The 27401-nt window shown below is 38.1% G+C and overlaps 1 protein-coding gene across 5 annotated transcripts in view; it reads left to right on the plus strand.

The window, feature by feature from the left end:
* The first annotated feature begins 105 nt into the window (after nt 1-105).
* The window catches only part of CCDC191 (coiled-coil domain containing 191), a 92105-nt gene continuing 64809 nt past the window's right edge, over nt 106-27401 (plus strand). For 4 of the 5 annotated variants that reach the window (XM_061167168.1, XM_061167169.1, XM_061167171.1 and 1 more), the window contains exons 1-7: nt 106-242; nt 2379-2417; nt 8042-8183; nt 12734-12877; nt 16141-16319; nt 17788-18011; nt 21011-21161. In XM_061167168.1, coding sequence (XP_061023151.1) covers nt 150-242; nt 2379-2417; nt 8042-8183; nt 12734-12877; nt 16141-16319; nt 17788-18011; nt 21011-21161 — 972 coding nt within the window. In that variant the 5' untranslated portion in view covers nt 106-149. The remainder of the gene's footprint in view (nt 243-2378; nt 2418-8041; nt 8184-12733; nt 12878-16140; nt 16320-17787; nt 18012-21010; nt 21162-27401) is intronic. The other variant, XM_061167170.1, reaches the window with a different exon arrangement.

A 27401-nucleotide genomic window follows, 5' to 3' on the forward strand; every position in this document is an offset into this window, starting at 1 on the left:
AAGCCTCCTGGGAGTGGTGGTTCGGCTGCGCCCCACGCCTACCTCCCTTGTGAGCAGAGGAACTACAACTCCCACGGAGACTCGGAGGCAGCCTAGGCAAAGGAGTGGTTGTTTCAGCTTTGGCCTTAGTCCGTGCCTGAACTTGGAAAATGTTGCTGGCGCCCCAGGACAAGTCCTCCTCCAGGAAGAGGACGGGGCTGAATCGCTGGAAACAGTTTACAAGGAAGCCGAATCCCACCAAGGTGATCCATTCCTATCGGGAGCTCGTGGGGAGAGGCGGGGGGGCGGGGACCATCCCTGAGGACAGCTACAGCGCTGCCTGCGCTTCTTTCCTCTTCCCTCAGGGGCATCCTTACCTGGCCGGTCCTAGTCAGGACCGACCCTGTGTCTGCATTGCCCTAATGAAGGGGGCCTAGGGATTTGGGGGATTGGTTGCCTTACGGCTTTGATGGGCAGCGTCGTGAAAGAACCGTTTCAATCTAACGCTTTTCTCAAAAACCGGAGAATCTTTAATAGTACCCATCCCAGTGAAGAGAATTCCAGAGGTATTCCTTCAGGGAAGTCCCCGCAAGGTTTCATTTCTTTTTCTTCTTCTTCTTCTTCTTTTTTTTTTTTTTTTTCTTGATGTTTTGCAAGTCATGGGAACCTGTTCTTTATTGAAGGGATAAGATTTTCACCTTAAATCCTCTATCTCATATTCCCTCTCCTAGTTTTACATAAAGTCTGTAAAATGAACTCAGGAATGCAAGTGGATGTTGAATATATCAATACTTAATTCACTTGAAAATCTTTAAACTCAAGCAGCAATCAAAAAATAGATGTTCTTTATATTTGTCACCTTTTTTGTGCCCTAGCATCCAAAGAGATGGAAAACTGAGAACCCCACTGTAAACTTGAAACGTGTAAATGACAAGTGCAAAGTCCCAGTGACACGGTGTGTGCTTTTCACAGACTACTTTTAACGTCACAGAAATAAATGTTTTAAATAAATACCAAACTACTCATTAAAAAAAAAAAAGAAAGAAATGTTTACATGTAAATAAATGGGAGTACCAAATGGAAATCTTAGCTTTCAGCACCAGAGCAGCTTCACAGCTGTTTTCACCCATAATTTACACCTCCTTAAAAACTATTGTGTAGACATATGGCCTTTCTGAGGCCACTAGGCAATTGTGCTTGAAGGCTATTCTAAATATACCAGCTAAATAATGCACTAGACATACTCTACTTAGTAAATATCTTGCCCCAGATGCTGGAGGGTTCAGATTGGAGCATTTGACTTGGAAACAATGCCTGCTTCTATTGTGTAGGTTCTATAATAGATTGGATCCAGAATAGGTTATGATTATAAACTTGATGATGAAAGGTAAAAACTGGGGACAATTTTGGGATCCCAAAAGGAAAAATTTTTGCTGCTGATGCTCATTGCTACTGCCTATAGGATAGAAAGGTAAAAACACAATTGAGCTGCTTGGGGCTCAGTTGTGGTTGAATAGGATCAGCTGTTTCTTTGTTTCAGCTACAAAATTATTCAGCAGTACAGCTGCATTAATTAGTTATTTGTAAGGTGCTTTGAAGGGGAAGTGTTATGTAAGTGAAGATAGTATTATACCTTTCCCTCCTCGATGTGTCAGTATGCTAGTCTAGATATTCCCTTTTTTATTTAAAAACCCACCTGAATTATTAGCAAAGCAAATACCTCTCTTTGTTAAGTGACTATTGGAAGGAATTCTGCAAACTTCTGAGAGTTACAAAAAGTGAAGAAGTTGTTCTGCAGATCTGATTTCTAATTTCAGATTAATATCTGATTGACCTGAGTAGAAATTTATGTGATTTCAGCTTCATTTTCTGCTCTGTAAAACAGTAGATGATTGGTTATCCCTTACTCCACCCCCGAGTTCTTATTGGACCAAACATTATCCCTGCTTTCGGTAAATACAGGTTATTCCTGAAAAGAGAGGCCTAAGGAAAGGCACATACCTTTCTCCAAGCAGATTTACTTTCACGGCACTTGAATAATCTGACTAATCAGTACTTATTTGGGTTTTTATAAGGAATATTATATGCAATATTCCTCTATCTTGGCTCTTAACCCTGGGGAGCTTTAAAAAAGTACACGTGGGCCTTACCCCAGACCAGTTAAATCAGAATCTGGAGCTGGACCTCGGTAAGAGGTGGAAACTGTCAGAAGGTGTTCCAGAAAAGGCTTCATGTTTTTTCTGCTGCTGGCATTCTGTGTTTTTTTGTTGCTGAACTTCCTAATGATGCTTTGGGGACAGACTAAGGAACATTTTCCCACATGCTTTAATTAGAAGGACAGATTAAAATGGCAAAATTGATAGATAAATGCACTAATATTCTGTATATATTATCTACAGCCTGTGTTTGACCCTGACAGTGTGGAACACTGGATTAAGGTAAGGATATTTCATAATTAAGATAGAGAATTAAGAGTCACACATAATCATGTGGAATAGGAATACTAATAGGTCTCCATTTTGCATATATTTTGCTGTTTTCATTCCCATGGGAGTGTGTGTCTGTCTGTGTGTGTGTGTGTGTGTGTGTGTGTGTGTGTGTGTGTGTATAGTCTTAGTTTTATACTCTAGTACATTTTCATGATTTTGTTGCTTCTCATAAAAGCATGAATGACCAGATAACATCCCTTTCAAATGCCACAAGGATCATATGAAGAGGATTAAAGGACAGGGGAAGAGAAGCCTTAGGAGAGGACATGCCTTAGGAGAGGACATTGTGGACTTCCCCAGATAATTGGAAAGAACATACTGCTGTAGCTACATTGACCTGTGAGACCAATTCAGTAGATAAAAACTGTGCATGCATCACAAGTGAGAATCTTCTAATGATGGGAGCAACCCAAAAATGGAGTGGGCACTTTTGTAAAGAGGTGGATTTTCTCTCACTGGAGGTATTCAAGTGGATTCTAAATGGTCACTCAGTGTTAGGACTGTTGAGGAATATATTTGAGCATTTAGTCAGGTGGGGGAGCTGATTGGATTGGATAACCTCTGAGGTCTCTTCTAGGCTTGAGATGTATGTTTCAGTACCAAGTACTATTTGAAAGTACTGTTATACCGCTTCAGGTGCCTCCAAGTGTCATTTTGGCAACTTGCCACACTCAACTCATTTGTGCACCACATGTTTCAAAATCATGCAGTATTTTCCTGGGAAAATATCCTTCTGCCTGTTAGTATTTTGAAGAGCTGTTACTTATCTAAATTGACAGCCATTATGAGCTCCAGGCCAGATGGGACCTAGGCCCGATTATAATCATTGTTAACCATTTTTTCATGGTTAACCATATTTATTAAGTTTCTAATAATTATAAATATTTAGCCAGTATTTATTAAGTTCCTACTAAGTACTAGCCCACTGTGTTGGGCGCTGGAGGTATAACAGTGCATGGGGCAGGTACAGTTTCTGCCTTTTCAGAGTTTATAGTCTGTGCTGTGTGCATGCTCAGTCACTTCAGCCGTGTCCAGCTCTTTGCAACCCCTTGGACTGTAGCCTGCCAGGCTCCTCTTTCCATGGAATTTTCCAGGCAAGAATACTGAAATGGCTTGCCATTTCCTACTCCAGGGGATCTTCCTGACCTAGGGATCAAACCCGAGTCTCCTGTGTCTCCTGCAATGCAGGCAGAGTCTTTACCACTGCACCACCTGGGAAGCCCAGTTTATAGTTCAGTGGGGGCTAAACAACTTACTTGAAATTGTTAGGAGAATTAAGGATGTGGTTGAAGTCCCTGGGGTGGAGTGCTCGTACAGATGGGGCCAGGGAAGCTTGCTGGCTCCTGCAGAAGGCCTGACTTAGGAGACAATAAGATGGGTCCACCATGGTGGAGGCTAACCTTGGGGAAGTCCACTCCCCAGACTACGTCAAGCTCAGCTTGTGTGTCAGAGTTGAAAGTTGCAGTATCAAACCTTTCCTGGGCTTGATTGTGTGTTTAGTTACCATCTCCTCCAGAGGGGAAGATTTAAGTAAAATAGATAAAATTCTGCTCTGTACCGTTTTCCTCTTTCATGCAATTATCAGCTAGCTTTACTTGGTTAGATTTTTATCATTCCTCTAAAACTTCTGCAGTAGCTCTTTCTCCATTATACCCTCAAATCATCCCTGTCTTGAAAAAAATCAGTTCGTCTTCACTTCATCCCGCAGTCATTTTCTTTTCCAGTGTCTTTGGACTGGACTAGTATAGTCTAATACAGCCTAGCCTCCTTGCTTTTGTGTTCTTATTGTCCTCTTGTGTCCACAATTATTTTCCTTCAGTTTCTAGTTCTTACCACTCACAGAAAGTTGTCATAAATGACTTCCTGACTAAATACAGTGGTCTCTTCCTTGTCCTTTTAGCTTTTTAAGGTTATTTTATACAGTTATCACTTCTTTATGCTAGAAATTCTCTCCTCCATTATCATTTTGTGACACTGTTTCCTCTGGTTTCTCTTAAGACCTTTCTGTTTGCTTCTCTGTCTTCTTGTCTGTTCCCTAATATTATCAAACTCTGAGTATACCTTAAACGGTTACAACTCTAGACTAAGACTTCCAAATCCACTTGAGTGGGCCACTCGTTCAAAATGGAAGAGTGGGACATGTATGGGAAGGACATGGAACGTGGTGAAGATGGTAAAAGGACTTCCCTCAGGACAGAAAACAAAGATCACTCAGTAGAACTGGAACTTGGCTAAAGCAGGGAACCACTATTTTTTGTGATACCAAGAACTCGTAGATCAGTTTCATTCAGGCTTGAAGGTTTTCATTGGAGAGGCAAGGAACAAAACATTTGAGGCTTATGTAAGATAGTAGGTGAATATCCACACAGAGTAGGAAAGGGAGGGGACCCTGTAAAGGATTCATAGGTTGGGAGAAGGAGGGGGTGTATGGTGACTATAGGGGGCTTGGTTAGGTGCAACACCACTGTATGGATTAGGAGGAGTCAAAAATGGAGATGAATAGGAGTGATGTGGGGAGAGGGGGTTATCAGCATTTGATTTGAACAATGGAAAATTTTGTGACATGGTTGGGGATGACCATGTCATTGAGTTGCTAAATGCAGTTGAGGAGAAAGCTGTTGGCATACAAGATATCAAGCAAACTTTGAGGCTGAAATGTTGGTAAGTCACTCTCAGGGACATTAAAGTCACTTAGAATCAGGCAGATGCTTGGTAGAAATGTGAATCTTGGTGCTGGTCACTCAAATGCAACAGTCCATCTCAACTTACAATTCAGCTTCATCCTGATTTGATAGAATGACTCATCTTCTTACTCCAGTGTATTTGGCTACTTTGAGCTTTCTAAACATTTCCACTGTGTCAGTTCTCTACTCTTGGAACCTTCGGTAGTTCTTCATGCTGTCATGTAAGTAAGTGTTAGTTGTTCAGTCGTGACTCTCTGCGACCTTACAGACTATAACCCACCAGGCTCCTCTGTCCATGGAATTTACCAGGCAAGAGTACTGGAGTGGATTGCCATTTGCTTCTCCAGGAGATCTTCCCAATCCCAGGATAGAAACCAGGTCTCCTGCATTGCAGGCATATTCTTTACCATCTGAGTCACCAGGGAAGAAGCAGTAAATTCTAGGGGGGCCTCTGTCAATCTCCCTGGAATATCAATCTCCCTGTAACAGCCCTTTTACTCTTATACTGCATGACTCCTATCAGGCCAGTCTCCTTCCTCTCTATCAGGTAAGTCTTTTGCTTTTTTTAAATGATGATCTCCAGCTCAGAATACCCTCTCTCTAGGAGGCCAGTCCACATCTTTCCCTTAAATCTCAGCTTGAGACACCTCTCTCAGTGAACAACTACCCCTCACTCCCCTTACCCTCATAATCCTATATACTATACTCCTTTCCTTGGAGTTATGTTGGTATTCATACACACAGATACAGTGTCAAGCATTTACTTGTATGCAGAGTGATTAAGTGGACATGAGTTTGAGCAAGTTCCTGGAGATGGTGAAGGACAGGGAAGCCTGGCATGCTGTAGTCCATGGAATTGCAAAGAGTCGGACATGACTTAGCAACTGAACAACAGCAACAGTGATTAAGAAAGAATTGGTCACTTTCAAAAAATACATTACTCAGAAGACTATTATATATGGATATGCAGTTTGCACATGGGAGTTTGTCAAGAAACTTGTGTATGTACCTGCCAGCCTTGAGGAAATGAAGGAGTGCATTATAGAGCTGCCATTTCTGCATCAATGGCAACAGGCTACACAGGGTCTGTAGTGGGTAATGAAATCAGTGTGTGCCATGGGACATAAGGAACACATGTTAAACATTTATATGTTCATAGGACTCACCGAGATAGTTCCTTTACAATTTACATCCCTATAGCATAGTCAATGAATAAGAAACTTTTGAAGATGTTCAGTTGTTTTAATCACCTTGTTTTGCTCTAAGACTGTTCTTAAGTTGTTTATTGCACACATGGCACATGTAACCAAAACTAAAGTGAACTCTGGTAACAGAAGCTTTTAGTTTTGTTTCCCCCTTATTGTCCACAGTCCTGGGAACAGAGTTAGCCTTTAATCAACTTGTTTTAAAAAAAAAAAAAAGTTGCTAAATAGACACATGAGACCTCTCCAGTCTCTTATGTATTTAAATTGAAAAAAAAAAAATGGTAAGGATGTAATGTTTTAAAACAAGGAATTACAGAGATTATTTCTAATCCTTACTATCATCTAGCATTTTTTCCCCCAAAGCTTCATTTTAAGTGATAGCCCAAACATTTTCTTTCTTAGAGCCAAGCACACATTTCTCTTTACTCCCTGACTTGTCAGTACCAGACTCTGCCCTTCTTTAGTACCAAAATCAATCTTCCTTCTCCTGTCTCCAAGCTCTCTTTGTCCTAAGAATCTGCAGATTCCAACTCAGGTGAGATGATGTGTCATGGAAAGTTATTTCTTTCACCCACAGCCTGAAGAACTACATCTACAGCCCTGTTTTTGTTCTTTATATTTTGTTTGTGGATCTTGGTTTTAAAAAATTAGAGTTGATCTATTTATTTGTACATTATTTACAAATATGTGTCTATGTATGTATACACATGCAGACACATACAGTATATGTGAAATTTATCTCTCTGCCTTAGAATTTAAGGACCTTAAAAGGAAGGACTAGGTACCAAGCATATCGTGACCCTTAAGTAAAGGATATATAACAACAGCATTGACTTGGGCATGTTGGAGGCTCTGAAAGAGAACACATCTCTCCAGAGTGACCTCATGAAGGTCAAGGATACTTTCTTGACTCTCTGCCTAGTTAGACCATTTTTATTCTGATTCATATTTTATCCCATATGTTCTATTTTGACCTCTTTTTCAAGTTACCTTGATGTTTCAACTTTATTCCTCTGCTTCTAATTCAGACTTAGCATATGAAATCCTTAAAAATTTAAAAGATCAAGCCTATGACAAGTTTTGAGCATGCAGGTAAACCAAAATGTCAAGAGTTTGCCCACCTCTGCCAACCCGTCCCCCATTTCTGTGAATTTGGCCATGTTTTTACTAGATTTTCACTGTTGAGTTAACATTCTGAATTACTACAGTTCAGTGACCCTTTATCCCAATTTTATTAGTTTGCCTGATATATATATGGGAAGTTTCTTTCAGGTGTAGGAATTTGAAGTGTAGCTACCTGCTTCTGGTTCACATTCATATGCAAGTACTAGTGGCATGGAAACTATTAATAATAAGCTATTGTATACTTTTTTAAATATCCAGGTGTCAGGATCCCATGACTAATGCTCTAAACAAAAGTCATCTAAAGCTTAAACACCCTTTTGTTCAAATATAAACTTCATAAACACCTGTTAAAACTTGGTAAAATGCTGCAATTAATTTCATGTTTAATGAGTGAAATTATTTGGGGTGGATGTTTAAACCTCAAAGTATCTTTTAGAATGGAAAAAAGAAAGTATCTTGGTAGTTGGTAGAAAATCAGAATCTTGAATAGGAGAGAAATCTTCTAACCCTGAAGAAAGTTGTCATCTTGGTGGATTTTTTTTTTTTTTTTCTTTTAAAGAGAGTAGAGAAAGCTTCTGAATTTGCAGTTTCTCAAGTATTTTCTGCTGGAAATTCAGATTTATCCAGAAGGCTTTGGGGCCAACTTGTAGATTTGGAAACACCTGAGCAAATAGAAGATCATGAAGAAGTGTACACAGAAGGTAAGAATACATTGGAAGTACAACTTACTAAAGCATAACTCATAATGAATTTCAGAGTACAGAACGAAAGTATTTCTTTCTCTTGTTCTTAATTTTTGTTTGCTTCTACTTTCCTAAAGCTAATTTACTCTGGAATTACTTCCAGTATTTCAAGTAAGGTTATATTTAAGGCCTGTTCTGTCTCTTGAAATAGAACCACATCCAGAGGCAGTTTTGACATAACACAGTTATCTAGTAAGTATAAGATACTGATCTTGTAGTAGCAAGGGCAGCTTGTTAACTTGATCTGGTATCATCCAGATAAATTGATCACAAGTTTATAAATCAGCTTTGTTCCTTAGGAAAGGAGAAAGTGTTTACTCCTCTGGAATCAGTATTGTAGTTACTGATGCCCTAGGGAACTCCACTGTTTGGGGATGAAGAGATCAAGAGGGACCAGCAAAGATGACTGGAAAGGAGAGGCCCTTGAGGTAGGAGGAAAGTCAGAGTGCCATATCCTGGAAGCCAGTTTTCATTTGAATTATTTATGTCTCCAGTTTTTCAGATTATTTCTTCATTTATTCAACCTATACATTAAATTGTTACTCTGGTAAGGAACACATGGAAATCCATGGCTGATTCATGTCAATGTATGGCAAAAACCACTACAATATTGTAAAGTAATTAGCCTCCAACTAATAAAAATAAATGGAAAAATAAATAAAATAAAATGTTTAAATAAATAAATAAATAAAAATAAATTATTACTCTGTGCCAGGTACTATTTTAGGCTTTGGAAGAGCAAGTTATGAACAAAGGGTGAAGTTCTTGCTTTCATGGAGTATGCATTCTAGAATGGGAATAAAGAAAATGAAAAACAAAAAGTCAGATAGTGATAAGTCATCCGAGTTTGGACCTAAATAACAAGAAAGAGCCATGCGAGCTGTGATGGCGGAAGAGCATCCCGGGCATTGGGAAAGGTCACATTAAGAGTTAAAGTACAGGTTTGGTGTGCTTGAGGGACTGAAGGAAGACCAGTGTTGCTGGAGCTTCCCAATGGAGAAAACTTGCAGAAGGGCCTTCTAGGCCTGGGAAAAGAATTTAGAGTTTATTCTGAGTATGAGCAGATATCATTGAAGAGGTTTTTTTTTATTAATTATTATTTTAACATCTTTGAAGGGCTTTAACCAGAGGTACAGTAGGATCTTTTCTTAATATATGAAGACTGAATTATAGGGCGGGAAAAAGGAGACTAGTGAGAGACTGTTACAGTGGTCTGTGTGTGCTCTAATGGCAATTGGTCTTGGGTAGTTGGTGGTACTGGAGAGGGCAAAAGGAGATATATTCAGAAATTGGCAAAGCTATGTCTTACCCTATGCATTCTCCTACATCACCAATAGAAATACACAATATACTTTAGTCACTCAAGATTTCCAAGAAGTCCTGCATTTAAAAAAAAAAAGTTTACTTACCCCATTTCCCAAGCTTCTTAGACCTGGACTTTTTTTATCTTGAAATACATGTTAATATCCTGAGAAACTTTAGAGACTATTAGTGGATGAATAAAACATGGTTTTCAAAGGTTTATATCCTTTTTTTGCCCCTCTCATCAACCGTCTGTTAATATTCAGTAAGAACTAGTGATCTGGGGAACACACTTTGAGAAACTCTACTTTACGGTGGGCTTCAAGCCTCTGATCCAACATGAAGTGTTCCTACAGTTGAACCCTCCAAGAGTCTCCTTCTCTTTCATTGTCTTTTTGGAGCACTTCATTGTAAATCTCTCCTTACTAATGAATGGCGTTTAGTAGATGCAAATTATTTTACACAAAGATTATTGTATATATAAATGTTCTGCTCCACTTCTCTACTTTCCTCTGAAAGCCAGTAGTGTCTGTTGCTAGTATACGTTATACACTTAGTTTCTACCACTTTGATTCATTTTTTTCTACTTTACATTTCATGCCTTCCTTTCTATGTTAAATGTCTTTTAGCATCATTTAATATTTGGAAGCACTCCCTTCCCTTAAAGGTGTGCAATAATGATAATAACCATGATGAAGAATGCTAAAATGGACATTTTTCTTCTTTGAAGATCCCCTTACCCTCTCTGCAAGAGCTGTATTGTAATGATAATGAAGTTAATGCTAAATTTTCTCTCATGCCCCTACATTTAAGAAGATTTTCTGGATGTCACTAAGAAAGAAATGCAAATGGAAGTTGGTTTCTAAAATATCACCCTCCAGTTTTTCTCCTCCCTCAATTTGGGTCTCTCATTCCTAGTTGGCTTGCCTGGTTCTGCCTTAGCTGTTCAACCCTTAGAAGCTAGAGTTCCTCGGGGCTTAGTCCTTGCACCAGTTCTCTATCCACCTTCCTCCTTTGGCAATCTCATCCTCTTCTGTCTCTACATAGTATCTGTATGCTGACAACACCTACGTTTATTTCTTCAGCTTGGTTCTGTCCCTTGCAACCCAGATAATATAGCCAATACCTTCTTGAATCCCTATTTGAACATCTCATAAGCATCTCATACCTAACTCATCTAAAGCTGAATTCCTCATCTCCCATTCAGATCTACTGCTCCCTTTTTGTTCCCTGTCTTGGTAAATGACATCTTCATCCTGTAGTTGCTTAGGCCAAAAAATGTATAGGTTTCTTTCTCTCATATCCCAAATTCAGTCCATCAGCAAATCATGTCACCTTCACCTCAAAACATTATTTTCTAGAATCTGAGCATGTTTAATACTACCACTTCAGGTCTAGGCACCATCACCTCTCTCCTGGATATTTGTGTCCCAACTGGTGTCTCCTGCTTTTGTGCTTGTCCCCCTACAGTCTATTGTAACCTAGCAGTCAGAGTGCTGCTCTTAAAATATGTCACCTCTTTGCTTAAAAACCTTCTGTGACTTCCCATTACATACAGAGTAAAAGCCCAAGTACATCGAATGATGTCAAGACATAGGAAAAAAGGGTTTTCAACCTTAGCACTGTTGATATTTTGGGCCAGGTAATTTTTGTGTTGGGGCTGTACTGTGCACTGTAGGGTATTCATTAGCATCCCTGGCCTCTCCCAGTTGTCAGTTCAGTTCAGTCACTCAGTCATGTCTGACTCTTTGCGATCCCATGGACTGCAACATGCCAGGCCTCCCTGTCCATCACCAGCTCCCAGTGTTTATTCAAACTCATGCTCATTGAGTTGGTGATGCCATCTCACCATCTCATCCTCTGTAGTCCCCTTCTGCTCCCACCTTCAATCTTTCTCAGCATCAGAGTCTTTTCAAATAAGTCAGTTCTTCACATCAGGTGGCCAGATTATTGGAGTTTCAGCTTCTGCATCAGCCCTTCCAATGAATATTCAGGACTGATTTCCTTTAGGATGGACTGGTTGGATCTCCTTGCAATCCAAGGGACTCTCAAGAGTCTTCTCCAACACCACAGTTGAAAAAGCATCAATTCTTTGGTGCTCAGCTTTCTCTATAGTCCATCTCTCACATCCATACATGACTACTGGAAAAACCATAGCCTTGACTAGACAGACCTTTGTTGGCAAAGTAATGTCTCTGCTTTTTAATATGCTGTCTAGGTTGGTCATAACTTTTCTTCCAAGGAGCAAGCGTCTTTTTATTTCATGGCTGCAATCACCATCTGCAGTGATTTTGGAGCCCAAGAAAATAAAGTCTGTCACTGTTTCCACTGTTTCCTATCTATTTGCCATGAAGTGATGGGACCAGATGCCATGATCTTAGTTTCCTGACTTTTGAGTTGTAAGCCAACTTTTTCACTCTCCTCTTTCACTTTCATCAAGAGGCTCTTTAGTTCTTCTTCACTTTGTGCCATAAGGGTGGTGTCATCTGCATATCTGAGGTTATTGATATTTCTCATGGCAATCTTGAGTCTAGCTTGTGCTTCATCCAGCCCAGCATTTCTCATGATGTACTCTGCATATAAGTTGTAATAAGCAAAAATGGCTCCAGTTACTGCCAGATGTTCACAGGGAGGCAAGTTCACCCTGGATCTAAAACTACTGCTCCAACCCTGATTCCTGTGATACTTCTTCCACCTCATCTCCAACAACCCTCACTTCACTCATTCCTCCAGCCATTCCACCTTCATGCTATTTCTCCAGTACCCTAAACACTCTCCAGCCTTAGGGATTTGCACTTGTTTTTTTCTCTGCATGGAATCATGTTCCCTTACATAGCCATATGGCTCACTCCCTCACCTCCTTCCCTTCTTTGCTCAAATGTCTTCCCAGTGAGGCCTTCTTTGACCACCCAATTAATTTAAAACTATCAACACCCGCCTTCCATTTCTTGTACACCATTTCTCCTTCTCCTGCTCTGTCTTTCTGACTTACTTGTTCATTGTCTCTCTTCCCAGTTAGAATGTAAGCTTCAAGGTGGTAGGTTTCATTTTTCCTGTTTTGTTCACTGCTATACTCCCAGTATCTAGAGCAGTACTTGACACATGATAATGCTCAAGTAACATTTATTGAATGAATGAAGATAGCAAATGAAGAAAGTCTCTGAAGTAACTGAAATATTAAAAAGATGTTTTTGTCTTATTGATAGCTCAGGAATTGGTCAGTGCCTGGTTAGACACCAAACTTAAGCAAGAACTAGCAAGTGATGGGGACAGTGATGCTAAAGACACTGTGTCCAGTGTCCCTCCTGTGCCAGAAGCCAATGGACATTTGAAATATGACAGGTTTGATGGTAAGAACTTACCTGATTGTCCTAAGCTTTAACATCAATGATGGTTCCAAGAAATCTTTTTAATTGTTCTGAATAATAAATAATATGTTATTTGACTTTTCTGTGTTTTGCTTAGTTTTGTAATTGGTTTTAAGTTTTCTTGATTCACTTTAAGTTACTTATCTATATGTCAGTAAATTCATGGTGATTTTTAAAAATTAAAATATTACATTATTTGTAATTCTTCTTATGCTTGGGCTTCCCTTGTAGCTCAGTTGGTAAAGAATCTGCCTGCAATGCAGGAGACCTGGATTCAATTCCTGGGTTGGGAAGATCCCCTGGAAAGGAAATGGCAGCCCACTGCACTATTCTTGCCTGGAGAATCTCATGGACAGAGGAGTGTGGCGGGCTACAGTCCATGGCATTGCAAGAGTCAGACACGACTTAGTAACTAAACCACCATGATTATAACAGCAATTAATGCTGATTAAGAATGCCTCTTTCCATATATTATTGGATGACCATTTACTTTGATGGCTGTTTCAGTGTTTTACCATATTTAAACATTGGCATACCATTTTGTATTTACAAAATGTTTCAAATCTCTTTATAAGGAAGGTTATTACTTGTATACAGAGCTAGTATCATACAAGGTAAATAGCTAGCTTGTGAGGATTCCTCAGTAGTACTCCAAGAGTCTAAGATATTTTCTCTAAGCATAAGTGTAGGCATAGTGATGGCGATGGCAGCTCCCCTTGCATGACTCAGGCACCCCTGGTGAACTCATCTTTTAGCATTTCCCTTGTTTAGGACTCTACAGTCATAAAGTCCTGAGCTTTTAAAGTTAAGCGACTCCTCAGGATCATCTAATCTGATTTATTCTCTTCACCCCCTCAGACAGAGGTTCTTCCAAAGTGTCCCTTACATGGGATAATATAATCTCTGCCTGAACACTTCCAGGATAGAGGGCCTGCACTCTGGGAAGAGCCCTTTCAGCTGTTTTGAGGTTCTAATCTTCATAAATTCTCTCTTTTTTAGGAAAAATTAGGATATTATCCTCAACTTTTACTCTTTAGTGTAACAGAAAATATTGATATCATTTTCTCTCTCTCTCAAGAATAGTCTTCTCTTTTTCTGTGGGAGTTGTAATCATATCTGAACCTTCATATAAGTCAGTGTTCCTAGATTAAATAGCACCAGTACTCTCAGAAGTTCTTTATATTACATTGCTTCAGATATACTGATTGCCACTTTTATATATTTTTCTAGTTTAGTGATGTTGTTATTAGAATGAAGCATTTTAGTACGTAGTATTTATTCTAAAGTGTGTCTGAAATTTAAAGAAACTGCTACTTTCTTTCATATGGTGCTAATAGATCTAGTTATATCTTTACTCAGATTTGTTATTACTTTCTAGTACTGTACCAGGCCTCACTCATCTTATGCTTGTAGTGTTACTTTTTTGGGGGATCAAAACATTGAATAAAAATATTACCTAGCCATTAAAAAAAAAAGTTTATCAAAACTATTAACTAACATTATTATTTCAATAGGTAAAGAAAAAATACTTGGCAAAATCAATTCCTGATTAAAACTCAGCAATCTAGTAATAAAAGGTAAATTCTTCAACCTGAAAAAAGGCATTTATACACATGACACATACAGAAAACAAATGCCAAAATGGCAAACATAAATCTTACTTTATCAAAAATTATATTACATGTAAATGGATTAAACATTCCAATCAAAAGATGTAGACTGACAGAATGAACTTATAATTATTACCTTACTATATGCTGTTCCAAGAGACACAGTCTAGAGTCAAAGACACAAATAGGTTGAAAGTAAAAGGATGGAAAAAGATGTACTATGCAAACAATAACCATAAAGGAGTGACAGTAGCTTACTAATCTCAGAAAAAATAAGCTCAAGATAAAAAAATTGTTACTCAAGACAAGGAAGGGCATTCTGTAGTAATAAAAGGGTCAATCCATCAAGAAAACATAACAAAGATAAACATATATATACCTAGAAATAGAGCCCCAAAGTAAGTGAAGCACAAACTGACAAAATTAAAGGGAGAAATAGATCATTCAGAAATAACACTTGGTGACTTTAGTACCCCATTTTTGATAATGCATAGAATTGAATAGAACATCAGTAATAAAAATATTTAGTATCACTAGGCATTAGGAAAAAGCAAATTAAAATTACAATCAGTAATGACTATGAAACTATTAAAATGGCTTAATTAAAAAGCTGATCATACCAAGTTTTGGTAGGGATGTGGAGAAACTGGAGCACTCCTACACTGCTGGTAAGAATGAGAAATTGTATAACCACTTTGGAAAATGGTTTGACAATTTCTTAAAAAGTTAAGCATGTACTTATCATATGATCCAACTATTCCACTCCTAGGCATTTTCCCAAGAGAAAAGAAAGCATATATTTGTACAAAGACTTGTACACAAATGTTCATAACATCTTTATTTGTAATAGCCAAAATCTGAAAACAATCCAAATGTCTATTCCAGATGAGAAAAATGAATTGATGGTGGTATGTCCATACAGTGGAATACTACTCAGCAGTAAAAAGGGATATACTATTGATATAACAACATGAATGAACCTCAGAATAATTATACTGAGTTTAAAAAAGCATGACCAAAAAGAATACATAGTATATAATTTAATTGATACCAAATTCTGGAAAACATAAACTAATCTTTTGGCAGAAAGTAGGGCTGGGGTTATCTTTGGGATATGGCAAAGAGCATGGGAAGAACTTAGTGGAAGAGATTGCAGATCAGCATGAGGACCCTTTTGCAGCTGACAGATAAATTCATTATTTTGATTGTAATGATGTTTACTGGTATCTATATATGTCAAAACTTACTGTAGACTTTAAATATTTATAAGTTTATTGTATGTTATTTATACCTCAGTAAAGCCTTTTTAAAAAGAGCACTGGAGTCATCAAGGATGTTTAAATCCTTGAAATACAAATGTAAAAGTAATATCTTTTAAATTTGGCAGCGAGGGAGTTGTTAGTGACGTGGGTGAAGGCAGTTCCTCATGAGCGGAGGTTTTTTCCTCTTAGATGAAGGTAGCTGCTGAGGGTTGTAGTCATCCAATTGGCATTATCAGTTACTATTTATTGAACTCACAGCTTTGTATTTTTATTATACCAGGATTATTTATATAAATATGGAAATTATACTAAAGTTAAATTTAAAAAATTTCTTTTGATTTTCCCTTTTTTGTTGTTGTTCTGTTTCCCCCAGATTTATGTGGTTATTTGGAGGAAGAAGATGAGAGTACCACTGTTCAAAAATTTATAGACCATCTGCTCCATAAAGACGTGGTGGATTCTGGGATATTGGAAGATCTTGGAATGAATGAAAAGCAAGACAAGAAGCGGCAGAAGGATCCTCGTCTTACGATGGAGATGAGACATAAGCAGGTGGGAGGGAAAAGCAAAATTAAAATGGATAACAGGAAGCAATCTTGGTGTAACACATTTAATAAGCTTAAATAAAGACTTAGGCTTTATTGTGAAAAAGGGTGCCATCTGTGGTTTGGTTAGAAAGAATAAAAATAAAATATAAGAACTTCAGAAGAAAAATAATGCTCATAAACTGAGGATAGGAAACAATTTAAGAAAACCAAAAAGAGGACTAGTTTATTTTGACCAAGAGAGTGGTGAGCTAAGCTTTATTAGCTTGGATGTGGTACTTCGTATTATAAATATGTAGATTGGGTTTTGCTCGAATTTGGTTTTTGAATTGCAATGTGAAGATATTAATATCACAGATATTCTGGTGAATGTTATAATGATAATTCTTTTCTAGATGGCGGAAAAATTTACTCATTTTGTGATTATAATTTGGAAGGGAATTAAATCTAGTTCATCTGTTTTGAATTAGAAAGGCATATGGGAACTTTCTTTTCTCCAAAGGAAATAGTAGGTTATAGGGAAAAGATTAATCTCAACACTTTGTAGAGGAGCTTCAGGAAATCAGAATGGCCAAGTCTTTTCCACATGTCCAGAACTAAGACCAGACTAGAATTAATGTCTGTATATGTGTATGCTGTCCTTTTGTAATACTGAATTTCTGATTACTTTAAACCATAAGTTATGCTGAAGCAGCACTAAGGATGTTAGAGAAACTGGGATAGAAGTATGAGCCTGGTTTAGATTTATGATGAAAGATGGGGAAATGGCTCATTAAGAGCCATTAGCTAGAAGTCTTATCACAAATGGAGAATAAGATACGGGTAAAGTTTAAGTGAAACAGGAAGGAAAGGACCACTCTTTAATTCATAGCTAGTTAAGCCTCTAAAGAATTAATGAATTTGAAAAAAAAAAATCATTGTGCTTATTCAGAAATGTCTGTGAAGTTCATGATTTTGATTTCCAAATATGATCCAGAATCACTGATAAATTTAAATAAAGGTAGAATTGAATAAAAGGTCATGATGTTTCTGAAGTCAGTAAATCACTGTTCTAGCCTTTACAAAGTAGCCTATCAAAAATACCCTATCCTTTCTTAAATTATAATTAGCATTATAATTTAGACAGAGCCTAAATAAATAACAGTAATGTACACCTTGGAAGATCTTACGGATAGGAAATCATTACTAAACAAGAATCCAGAACTTGGCATGCAACCCATTCGATTTCAATTTTTTCATGCTGCAGATAATTCCCAAATTGTCTGGGGTCGTCTTTCCTGACTTCGTTTAAAACTTTGTCTTGGCCATTACCCAGTAAACAAATTAACTTCCCCTCTTTTTCTGATAAACAGTGGGGTTCTGGGCCAGCATGTTTCAAAGTAGTTGTATTCTGAACTTCAAAATGTGTTCTTAGGTTTTGCATATCCCTTTCTACTTGAAAGGCTGCATCTCAACCTTGATGTATTCTCTTGAAGGTAAAAGAAAATCGCTTAAGACGTGAGAAAGAACTGGAGCGCCAGAGAATTGAAAAGACCCTGAAAAAATCGGCCTTCTTAGAGGCTCAGTATCTGGTGCAAGAAGAGAAGAAAAGGAAGGCTCTAGAGGCCAAGAAAGAGGAGGAGGAGATTCAAAGGGAGATGGTAAAGCTGCGGAGGGAGATAATTGAGAGGCGACGCACAGTGGAAGAAGCATGGAAAATGTAAGCCAGCTGTGATAAGCAGTGTGAAGTTTTTTTGTTTAAGCAGTCATTTTGGAAGTACTCTAAAGTTCTTTAAAATGTACCAACAATGCAATAACAAAACACAAAAGAGAAATCACCCACTATTCCACCATCTTAACAAGTTAGCTATTTTTATTTTTCCATGTTTCCTCCTGGTCTTGGTTCCTTTAGGTACTTAATTGCAACCATAAAATACATTTAATTTGTCTTTCTGCTTGTTGTAATTACCACATTGCCTGGAGTCCTAAGGTCTGTATTTTACTCCATTGAGTTCTATACCATAATTTATGTAATGACCTCCACTCCTCATACTGGTAAGCATTTCAGCTAATTTCAGATTTTTCACCAGTACGTAGTTCAGTGAGCATCCTTAAGTGTAGAGTGTTTTCATTCTTTTGAATTATGTTCTTAAGTGTGTAATTACTGAGTTAAATGGTGTAGACTTTTATGACTCTTGAAACATTGCCAAATTCATTTCCCAATGGGTTGTACTTATTAACATGATTGCTGGCAGTGGGTTGCACTCAGCATTGGGGGAGGTCATCACTTTTCAATATTTTTACACTTCTAATAGGTATCCTGTTGGTTAGTTTGCATCTGTTTGTGTACCTGAGTGTTTTTAAGGTTGAAAATGTTTCCTTATGCACATTTACTAATTTTGCCTCATTTTGTTGTGAATTGCCTCAGTGTCCCATCTTCGGATAATCACACAGAGAGTCCCCGTGGCCTTATTGCCACTGATAAAGAAAAAAAAATATCTGACAAAAGAGGAAAATCAAAATAGTCCTCACAGGATATAGTACTGTTGTATGTCTTCAGGCAGAGAATAGCTTCATAAATGAAATCACTAACATATTTATTCTGAGAAACAGCACTGATGCATAAACTGCAGAAGCCTAAGGACAACGTGCCCGAAGTGCTTGAATACTCAAACTGAGAGGCCAGGAATACCTATTAGATAATCCCTTCCACCCCCATCCACCTATGCAACTTTCCCCGCTGTGTTCCTGATTGCTGTCATCCCACCCAATTTAAAACAGCTCAGCACTGGGTGTGCGTTTCATTCTTTCAAGTGCCAGGCTCAGGCCTCCTCCAGATGCCGTTCCTTTTAGAAAGCAATCACCAGTATTTTAGTGAGTTCTTGCTAAGGTCAACCTTGCTCTTCAGATTCCTCTCAAGCCCTGACAAATCTAGGCTGACCTAAAATAAATTGTGAAAACAATTTGTATTTGATGGTAGCCAGAAGTTCTGCTCACAGTGGGCACTCCACAGACGTTCACTCACCAGACATTTCTCTAAAAAGTTAGAAGCTTATCCACGGATATAGTGAGACAGGGAACATGCAGTCCTTCTAGGTGGACAAACTGATTTAAACGTTCCAGAAAGCAATTTGGCAATAAACTATACGAGTCATGAAAAATGTTATTATCACTTGACCTGGAAATTCCAGTCCTAGGAAAACTACTCTAATAATCAGAAATCCAAATATTTATACACAAAGATAGTGAAAATAACATTATTTATAGTATTAAATATTGGAGAAATTAATAAACACTAGTTGTACAATGAAATAGCACTGACTTGTTATCAGTGTTTTTTTCTTGGTAGAAATATGTAAGGCGAACGTGCTGACCATTACACTATGGAAATGTTGCCTGGGTAGAAATATGGTTGTCCTTTATACCTCTCCAATTTTTCACAGCGAGCAGATACTGCTTTCATAACAGATACATATTTTGATGTTACTTTTAAAAATTAGATCCTTGGTATTGGTATTAGAACTGTATTTCTTTTAATGCCCACTGTGATCTGCCTGTAACTATCTAATATAACACTGTTATGGCATTAGTAAGTTGGGAAAGTCAGTAAAATGTTATTGTTGGCAGGGCTTTCTAATTTATTTGTAAAGTAGCCTAAATCTGTTCCGTTGAATAGTTTCAAAAGTGTCTTCTCTAAGAGGTTTATTAATTACAAAGGGAAAAATAGCAACTTTACACTGGAAAAGCTACCTTAACCAAGTGATGGTTTGTGTCCCCAGTAATAAGATATAACTGTGTGCTCCCATAGGATATATGATAATTAATGAATAAATATCTTTAGATTATTCTGGCATCCCTCTCTCAATTTGAGTTTCCACAACTGTAAAGTGAAATTCAGAGAGACTAGGTGACTCTCCAGAGTTTTCACAGCTGGTTTGTGGCAGAGCCTATGAATCCTGTTTCCTGGCAGATGCTATCTCCACTACATCACTGATAAAATATATACCTTATACACTTACACATACCTGTACAGTTTAATACACTCCAGTAAGAAGCCAGTGGTTAAGAGCTGGCTTGGATTGGTGAGGGTAAAGGGATTACCTGAAGGAGAAAGAAAAGATAGGTGGGTGAGCAAGAGAGAACCAGAAATTTGAGCAACAAAGTTACTAAGAGATTCTTGTTAACTTCCCTGAAGTCCTTTTCTTCTTTGTTATTATGTTCTATTTTTCCTCTTTTCAGCTATTTTTAAATTAATATAAATTCCATTCTCTCCTTATTCAGTAACACCTGATTCTTTTATTTTTCTTCCTAGAAACCTTGTAAAAGCCTTATGATAAAAATCTCACTCCTTTCTTACCTGAGGGTCCTATTTAATCTCCCCTTGTGAGAAGAGAGAGAACTCATGTCTATATCAGAGGATAGCTAATGGTTGTTATCTCTCAAATTTTGATCAAGGTATTATTCAATGTTAAACTCAATGAAAATACTTTACTAAAATATCCATAAGGTTTTCTACTTTGCAGAATACATTATAACAATGTTATTTCTTTTAACTGTATTTTATAAAAGAATAAACTAGCTCAGAAAACTCACTCTGTAATTTTAGGCCCAGATCTAAAATTCCCTACCTTCTGATGGAAAATTCAGTGTTCATTCCACTGTGATAGATTCTAATTAAGTCTATTGTTCATACATGTAATTTTTAATTGTTGTTAATAGAGAGAAGAAGAAGCAAGAAAATTCTCCAAAAATTCCAGAGAAAGGCATGTTTCAAAGTGTTCCTATTCTTCTGGATGAAGAAAAAATGGCAAAAGAAAGAAAGAAGAAGCTGAAAGAGTTATTAATACAAACTTTCAAGGAAAATCACCAGGTAGGAATTATAACATCTCTTTATTCAGCATTCAGCAGCATAAATGACAAAGGGCTCCATCAGAGATGTGACAGTGTAACTCTAAGCCCAACTGAGCCTTGTTACAAATACCAGAACTGTCCACACCATTTGCTCGGTGCTACCCAACTGACTTAGCACTTAAGGGAGCATTTCGATATCTTATTCAGGGGCTATTCTTACATAATCTGTGTGATCCTGAGAAATTGGGGTATGAATTTGGGATGTCTTTCTAAACTACTCTTTTTGGAATAGTGTGTAAGTACTAATGTAGATCTCTGGCAGTTTGCAAGCATGGCTTCCACTTTGACAGTCTTACAGACCACTATGTTCTGTTTTTATTCAGAAGAATTATTCAGAAAGTTACTTGCCTTTTGGTATCTCAGATCCTAAACAGCTAATATATTGGTGCTTCTGCTTTTAATGGCATGCATTTTATTTTGCTCTTCTATCATTTTCTTTAGTTCCACTTTTTGTAAAAATTAACTGACCAATTTTTTATTGATTACTGCGCATCCTCCCCAAGCTATTTAGACAGAAATATCTTTCAGTGAAGTAGGATCAAAGGCAATATAAATTTGGGGCTTACAATGTTTCAGGTAAAAAGAATTCCTTGGAACATTTTTAAATGAGGTCTGATGAGAAAAGACAAATACCTATATTTTATGTCTCCAACAACAGCCACCCCACGGCCTTGGGTGTTGATGAAATTCAGTGAAAGTTAATGGAATGAATGTACAAATGAATGGATTTAACAAGTGAAAAGAATGTCAGGAAGAGATTGCAGGAGCTTGATAATTGTTGTTTAGTCACTAAGTCATGTCCGACCTTGTGGACTGTGGCCCGCCAGGCTCCTCTATCCATGGAATTGCCCAGGCAAGAATACTGGATTGGGTTGCCATTTCCTTCTCCAGGGGTTATTCTCTATCCAGGGATTGAACCTGTGTCTCCTGCTTAGCAGGCAGATTCTTTACTACTGAGTCACTTGGAAGCCCTAGGATAGACTAAAAAAGCCCCAGAAATCAATAACAGGCATTTGGAAATGACATGGATAACTAAGACATGAGGGGGAAAATAGAGTAGTCAAAGCAATTCTTTAAAAAAAAAATAGCTACACATGTTTGATGGCAGAATTTTGGACTGTCAGGCAAGAAGTCATAACTATTCAAACATAGAACAACAAGAGTTTGGCCAGAGTTTTGGCTTTAGGAATAGGTAGAGAAAAGCATGGTAGGAGGAGGTATTAAGAGTTAGGATTAACATTTTGGGAAAGATTGGCAAAGACTGTTCGATGCTGTGTCCTCCATGAGACGAATGGAGTTAATATGTCCTCCTGCAGTAACAGTTCAGATTTCTGAAAGCAAATTGGAAAGTAACTAAGTGTAGAGGGGGCTATCTTGAGAGAACATAAGGGCAAAGGGCCATGCTTTGTTCCAGCCAGTGAGAGATGGATAAGATGTGTGTTTCCCATAAGATTATTTTTTAATTTTATCCAAGTCCAACTATGCAAGAAGTGATACAGTGCATCCATTGGTATTCACAGGGGGTTTGGTCCAGGACCCCAAGTATATACCAAAATCTATAGATGCTCTAATCCCTTGTACAAAATAGTGTGGTATTATCCTGTAATCTTAGAGAAGGAAATGGCAACCCACTCCAATGTTCTTGCCTGGAGAATCCCAGGGACGGGGGAGCCTGGTGGGCTGCCCTCTATGGGGTCGCACAGAGTTGGACACGACTGAAGTGACTTAGCAGCAGCAGCATATACACTATTCACATACTCCTGTGTGCTTTAAATCATCTCTGGATTACTTAGAACACCTATGTAAAAAATAAACAGAAACCTGAATTAAGTAGGGTCCAGGAGACCAGCAGGGGGAGCTTTCATGCCCTGTGACAATAGCAGAGCCCAAAGAAGATAACTATTTGCTGGCAAGAACTGAGCCAATGAAAAGCCATGAACTCTGCTTACTACTGGGGTTTGATCCCTGGGTCAGAAAGATCCCCTGGAGAAGAGAAAGGCTACTCATTCCAATATTCTTGCTTGGGAAATCCCATGAACAGAGGAGCCTGGTAGGCTATAGTCCATAGTGTCGTACAGAGTCAGACACAGCTGAATGACTAACACTTTCACTTTGACTGCTTACTACAGCCCTCCCAACATAATCTTCCCCTCTGTAAGAGTTCTTCTCCCCTTGCTATGAAAGAACTTGAACATGGCTCACCATGGGTACAGATCCCGAATTTACAGTTTTCTACTGATTCCGAATAAACCCAGAGTTTGCTGGAATAATACTTGGCAGTCTGTTTGTTCCAGGTCAACACCTAATACAGTATAAATGCTATGTAAATAGTTGTAAATACAATGTCACTGCTATGTAAATAGTTTCCAGCATGGCAAATCAAGTTTTGCTTTTTGAAACTTTCTGGAATTTTTTTTCCCAAATATTTTCTATCCACAGTTGGTTGAATCCACAGCTGTATTGCTTGGGGATACAGAGGGCTGACTGTATATGTTTCCTAAAGAAGTGTTAGGTATGAATTCTAGATACATATAAAGAGTTTTACAAAATTAGTAGCCTACTGAAACAAATTACTCAACTTTAAAAGAGTCAGATGGTAGATTTAAAAATGAGACAATAAATTGTCTATACTTTGCCACAGACTCTGCTTGATTTGAACATATATTTTTGAGTCTTTATTTTGAAATAACTTTAGACATGCAGAAAAATTGCAAAAAATAGTACATGGACTTCCTGAATACCCTTCACCCAGATTTCCTCAATGTTAACATCTTATGTAACCATAGTACAATTATCAAAACTAGGAAATTGACATTGGTAAAATGCCATTAAGTACAATTAGCAAGACTTATTAGAATGTCACCTATTTTTCCACCAATGTCCTTTTTCTGCTTCAGGACTTCACTTGTAATTTCATGCTGCAGTTGTTTGCTGTGTCTCCTTAGTCTCCTCCTGTTTGTGGTCATTCTCCAGACTTCCCTTGTCTTTTATGACTTTGACATTTTTTAAAGTATTGGTCAGATATTTTGTAGAACGCCTCTCAATTTGAGGTTTTCTGAAGCTCTGCTTAGATTGAGATTATGCATTATTGGTGATAACACAATACGAAATGTTGCTGGGCCGCTCTCAGTATAATATCAGTTCAGTTCAGTTCAGTCGCTCAGTCATGTCTGACTCTTTGCGACCCCATGAACCACAGCATGCCAGGCCTCCCTGTCCGTCACCATCTCCCAGAGTTCACCCAAACTCATGTCCATTGAGTCAGTGATGCCATCCAACCATCTCATCCTCTGTTGTCCCCTTCTTCTCCTGCCCTCAATCTTTCCCAGCATCAGGGTCTTTTCAAATGACTCAGCTCTTCGCATCAGGTGGTCAAAGTACTGGAGTTTCAGCTTCAACATCAGTCCTTCCAATGAACACCCAGGACTGATCTCCTTTAGGATAGACTGGTTGGATCTCCTTGCAGCCCAAGGGACTCTCAAGAGTCTTCTCCAACACCACAGTTCAAAAGCATCAATTCTTCAGAGCTCAGCTTTCTTTATAGTCCAACTCTCACATCCATACATGACTACTGGAAAAACCATAGCTTTGACTAGATGAATCTCTGTTGGCAAAGTAATGTCTCTGCTTTTTAATATGCTGTCTAAGTTGGTCATAACTTTCCTTCCAAGGAGTAAGCATCTTTTAATTTCATGGCTGCAATCACCATCTGCAGTGATTTTGGAGCCCCAAAAAATAAAGTCAGCCACTGTTTCCCTATCTGTTTGCCATGAAGTGATGGGGCGAGATGCCATGATCTTTGTTTTCTGAAAGTTGAGCTTCAAGCCAACTTTTTCACTCTCCTCTTTCATTTTCATCAAGAGGCTCTTTAGTTCTTCTTCACTTTTTGCCATAACGGTGGTGTCATCTGTGTATCTGAGGTTATTGATATTTCTACCAGCATCTCTGGATTCCAGCTTGTGCCTCTTCCAGCTCAGCATTTCTCATGATGTACTCTGCACATAAGTTAAGTAAGCAGGGTGACAATATACAGACTTGAAGTACTCCTTTTCCTATTTGGAACCAGTCGGTTGTTCCATGTCCAGTTCTAACTTTTGCTTCCTGACCTGCATACAGGTTTCTCAAGAGGCAGGTCAGGTGGTCTGGTATTCCCATCTCTTTCAGAATATTCCACAGTTTATTGTGATCCACACAGTCAAAGGCTTTGGCATAGTCAATAAAGCAGAAATAGATGTTTTTCTGGAACTATCTTGTATAATATCAGGGGCACGTAATCTTTGTTTTTGTTTTTGGCTGTGCCATGCCACTTGTGGGATCTTAGTTCTTCAATATGGATTGAACCCAGGCCCTCAGCAGTGAGAGCATGTAGTCCTAACTCCTGGACTGCCAGGGAACTCCACATAATGTTAATATGTCTTATTACTGTTGATGTTAATCTCAATCACTTAAGTTTGTGTCTGCTGGGTTTCTCCACTGTAAAGTTACTATTTTTTCCTTTGTAATTCTTATCTTAGAGAAAATATTGTGAAACTATGCAAGTATTCTGTTTATCCTTAAACTTTCACTTACTGATTTTAGCATTCATTGTAACTTCCCTATAACAGTAATTTATGTGGTAGTTGTCTAAGGATGCTTTTGTATTTCCCTCATCTTTTCTCCATTTATTCATTTAGATTTTTCTAGAAGGAAGAACTGTCTCTTCTTCCCCATTTATTTATTTACTCATTTATTCAGTTACCTATCTGTATCAGTATGGACTTGAGGATATTTATGTGATCCTTTGGATTATATTCTAATGTTATTGTTTACTTTGTTTTTCAGATTGTTCTAATCTTGGCCATTGGGAACTCTTTCTGGTGATTCCTTTGCCCTTTCAAAATCCTTTCTGATACCATAGGATATTCCAAGCTCATGTTATACTTTCCCTGCCCTAACTCTGGAACCAACCACTTCTACTTGGAACCCTACTTCCATTTGTTGGAGAATATTTAGAAACCAAGATCTGGTTACTAGCTGTGCTCACTGCTACTGGGATATCATGTTTTCTGGGCCCTCTTGGCAGACAGATTTGGGAAATCGATGCACATACACTAACCTACACATATACGCACATTATATTTTTTTCTGTGTCTGTCTATATGTATGCACGTTAAAATCCACTAGTTCTTACTGAAGTATCCAGTTCTGGTGCAACAGCACAGAGGTCATACTCGTCTTCCCTTCCTTATTTGTAACTTTTTCTGTGTCTATCTGTCTGTATATTAAAATAATTGTAATAATGTCAACCCTAATCCAGCATCATAGGTTTTAGTGTAGCCTTCCCCCTTGCTTGTTTATACCTGGAACTTATTATCTAAAATATATTTATGTAACCCTTGTTGTTGTCATTCAGTCACTGAGTCACCTCTGACTCTTTGCAAACCCATAGACTGCAGCATGTCAGGCTTTCCTGTCCTTCACTATCTCTCGGAGTTTATTCAAACTCATGTCCGTTGAGTCAGGGATGCCATCCAACCATCTCATCCTCTGTCGCCCTCTTCTCCTCCTGCCCTCAATTTTTCTCAGCATCAGGTTCTTTTCCAATAAGTTGGCTCTTCACGTCAGATGGCCAAAGTATTGGAGCTTCAGCTTTAGCAGCAGTCCTTCCAATGAATATTCGAGGTTGATTTCCTTTAGGATTTACTGGTTTGACCTCTGTGCAATCCAAGGGACTCTTAGGAGTCTTCTCTAGCACTACAATTCAAAAGCATCAGTTATTTTAAACTCTTTTATTTTTTAATTATTTTATTTTAAATTATTTAAAACTATTTTAGTCCTAGTATACTATAGAAGTAGTTTTAGAATTGGTAACCTATACTTCTGTGGAAACAAATTTACTAGCTACTGTGTATATTTATACAGCTATTTTTGTTTTCAGCCTTATTCAGCCAAAATTGTTTTCCAAAGTTACCTAGATTGGTTCTTTTCTTCCCCTTCCCCTTTCATATGATTATGTTATTCATGTGCTTTATTGTCAGTGAACCTCTTAATTTCGATTGTTCCAGTGGATGTAGGTAAAATTGAGACATGGGGGAAAACCCACTGACCAGACTCCTCAGGCTTTTACATAGACTTGACTGGAAACAGGACGGCCCCTGGTAAGCCCCACCAGAGTTAGCAGGTCCTCTGGTCTCATTATGTTGGTCCCAATCCATGTTCC

The sequence above is a fragment of the Dama dama genome, chromosome 19 (assembly GCF_033118175.1).
Source record: "Dama dama isolate Ldn47 chromosome 19, ASM3311817v1, whole genome shotgun sequence".
In the NCBI taxonomy this organism is placed as follows: domain Eukaryota; kingdom Metazoa; phylum Chordata; class Mammalia; order Artiodactyla; family Cervidae; genus Dama; species Dama dama.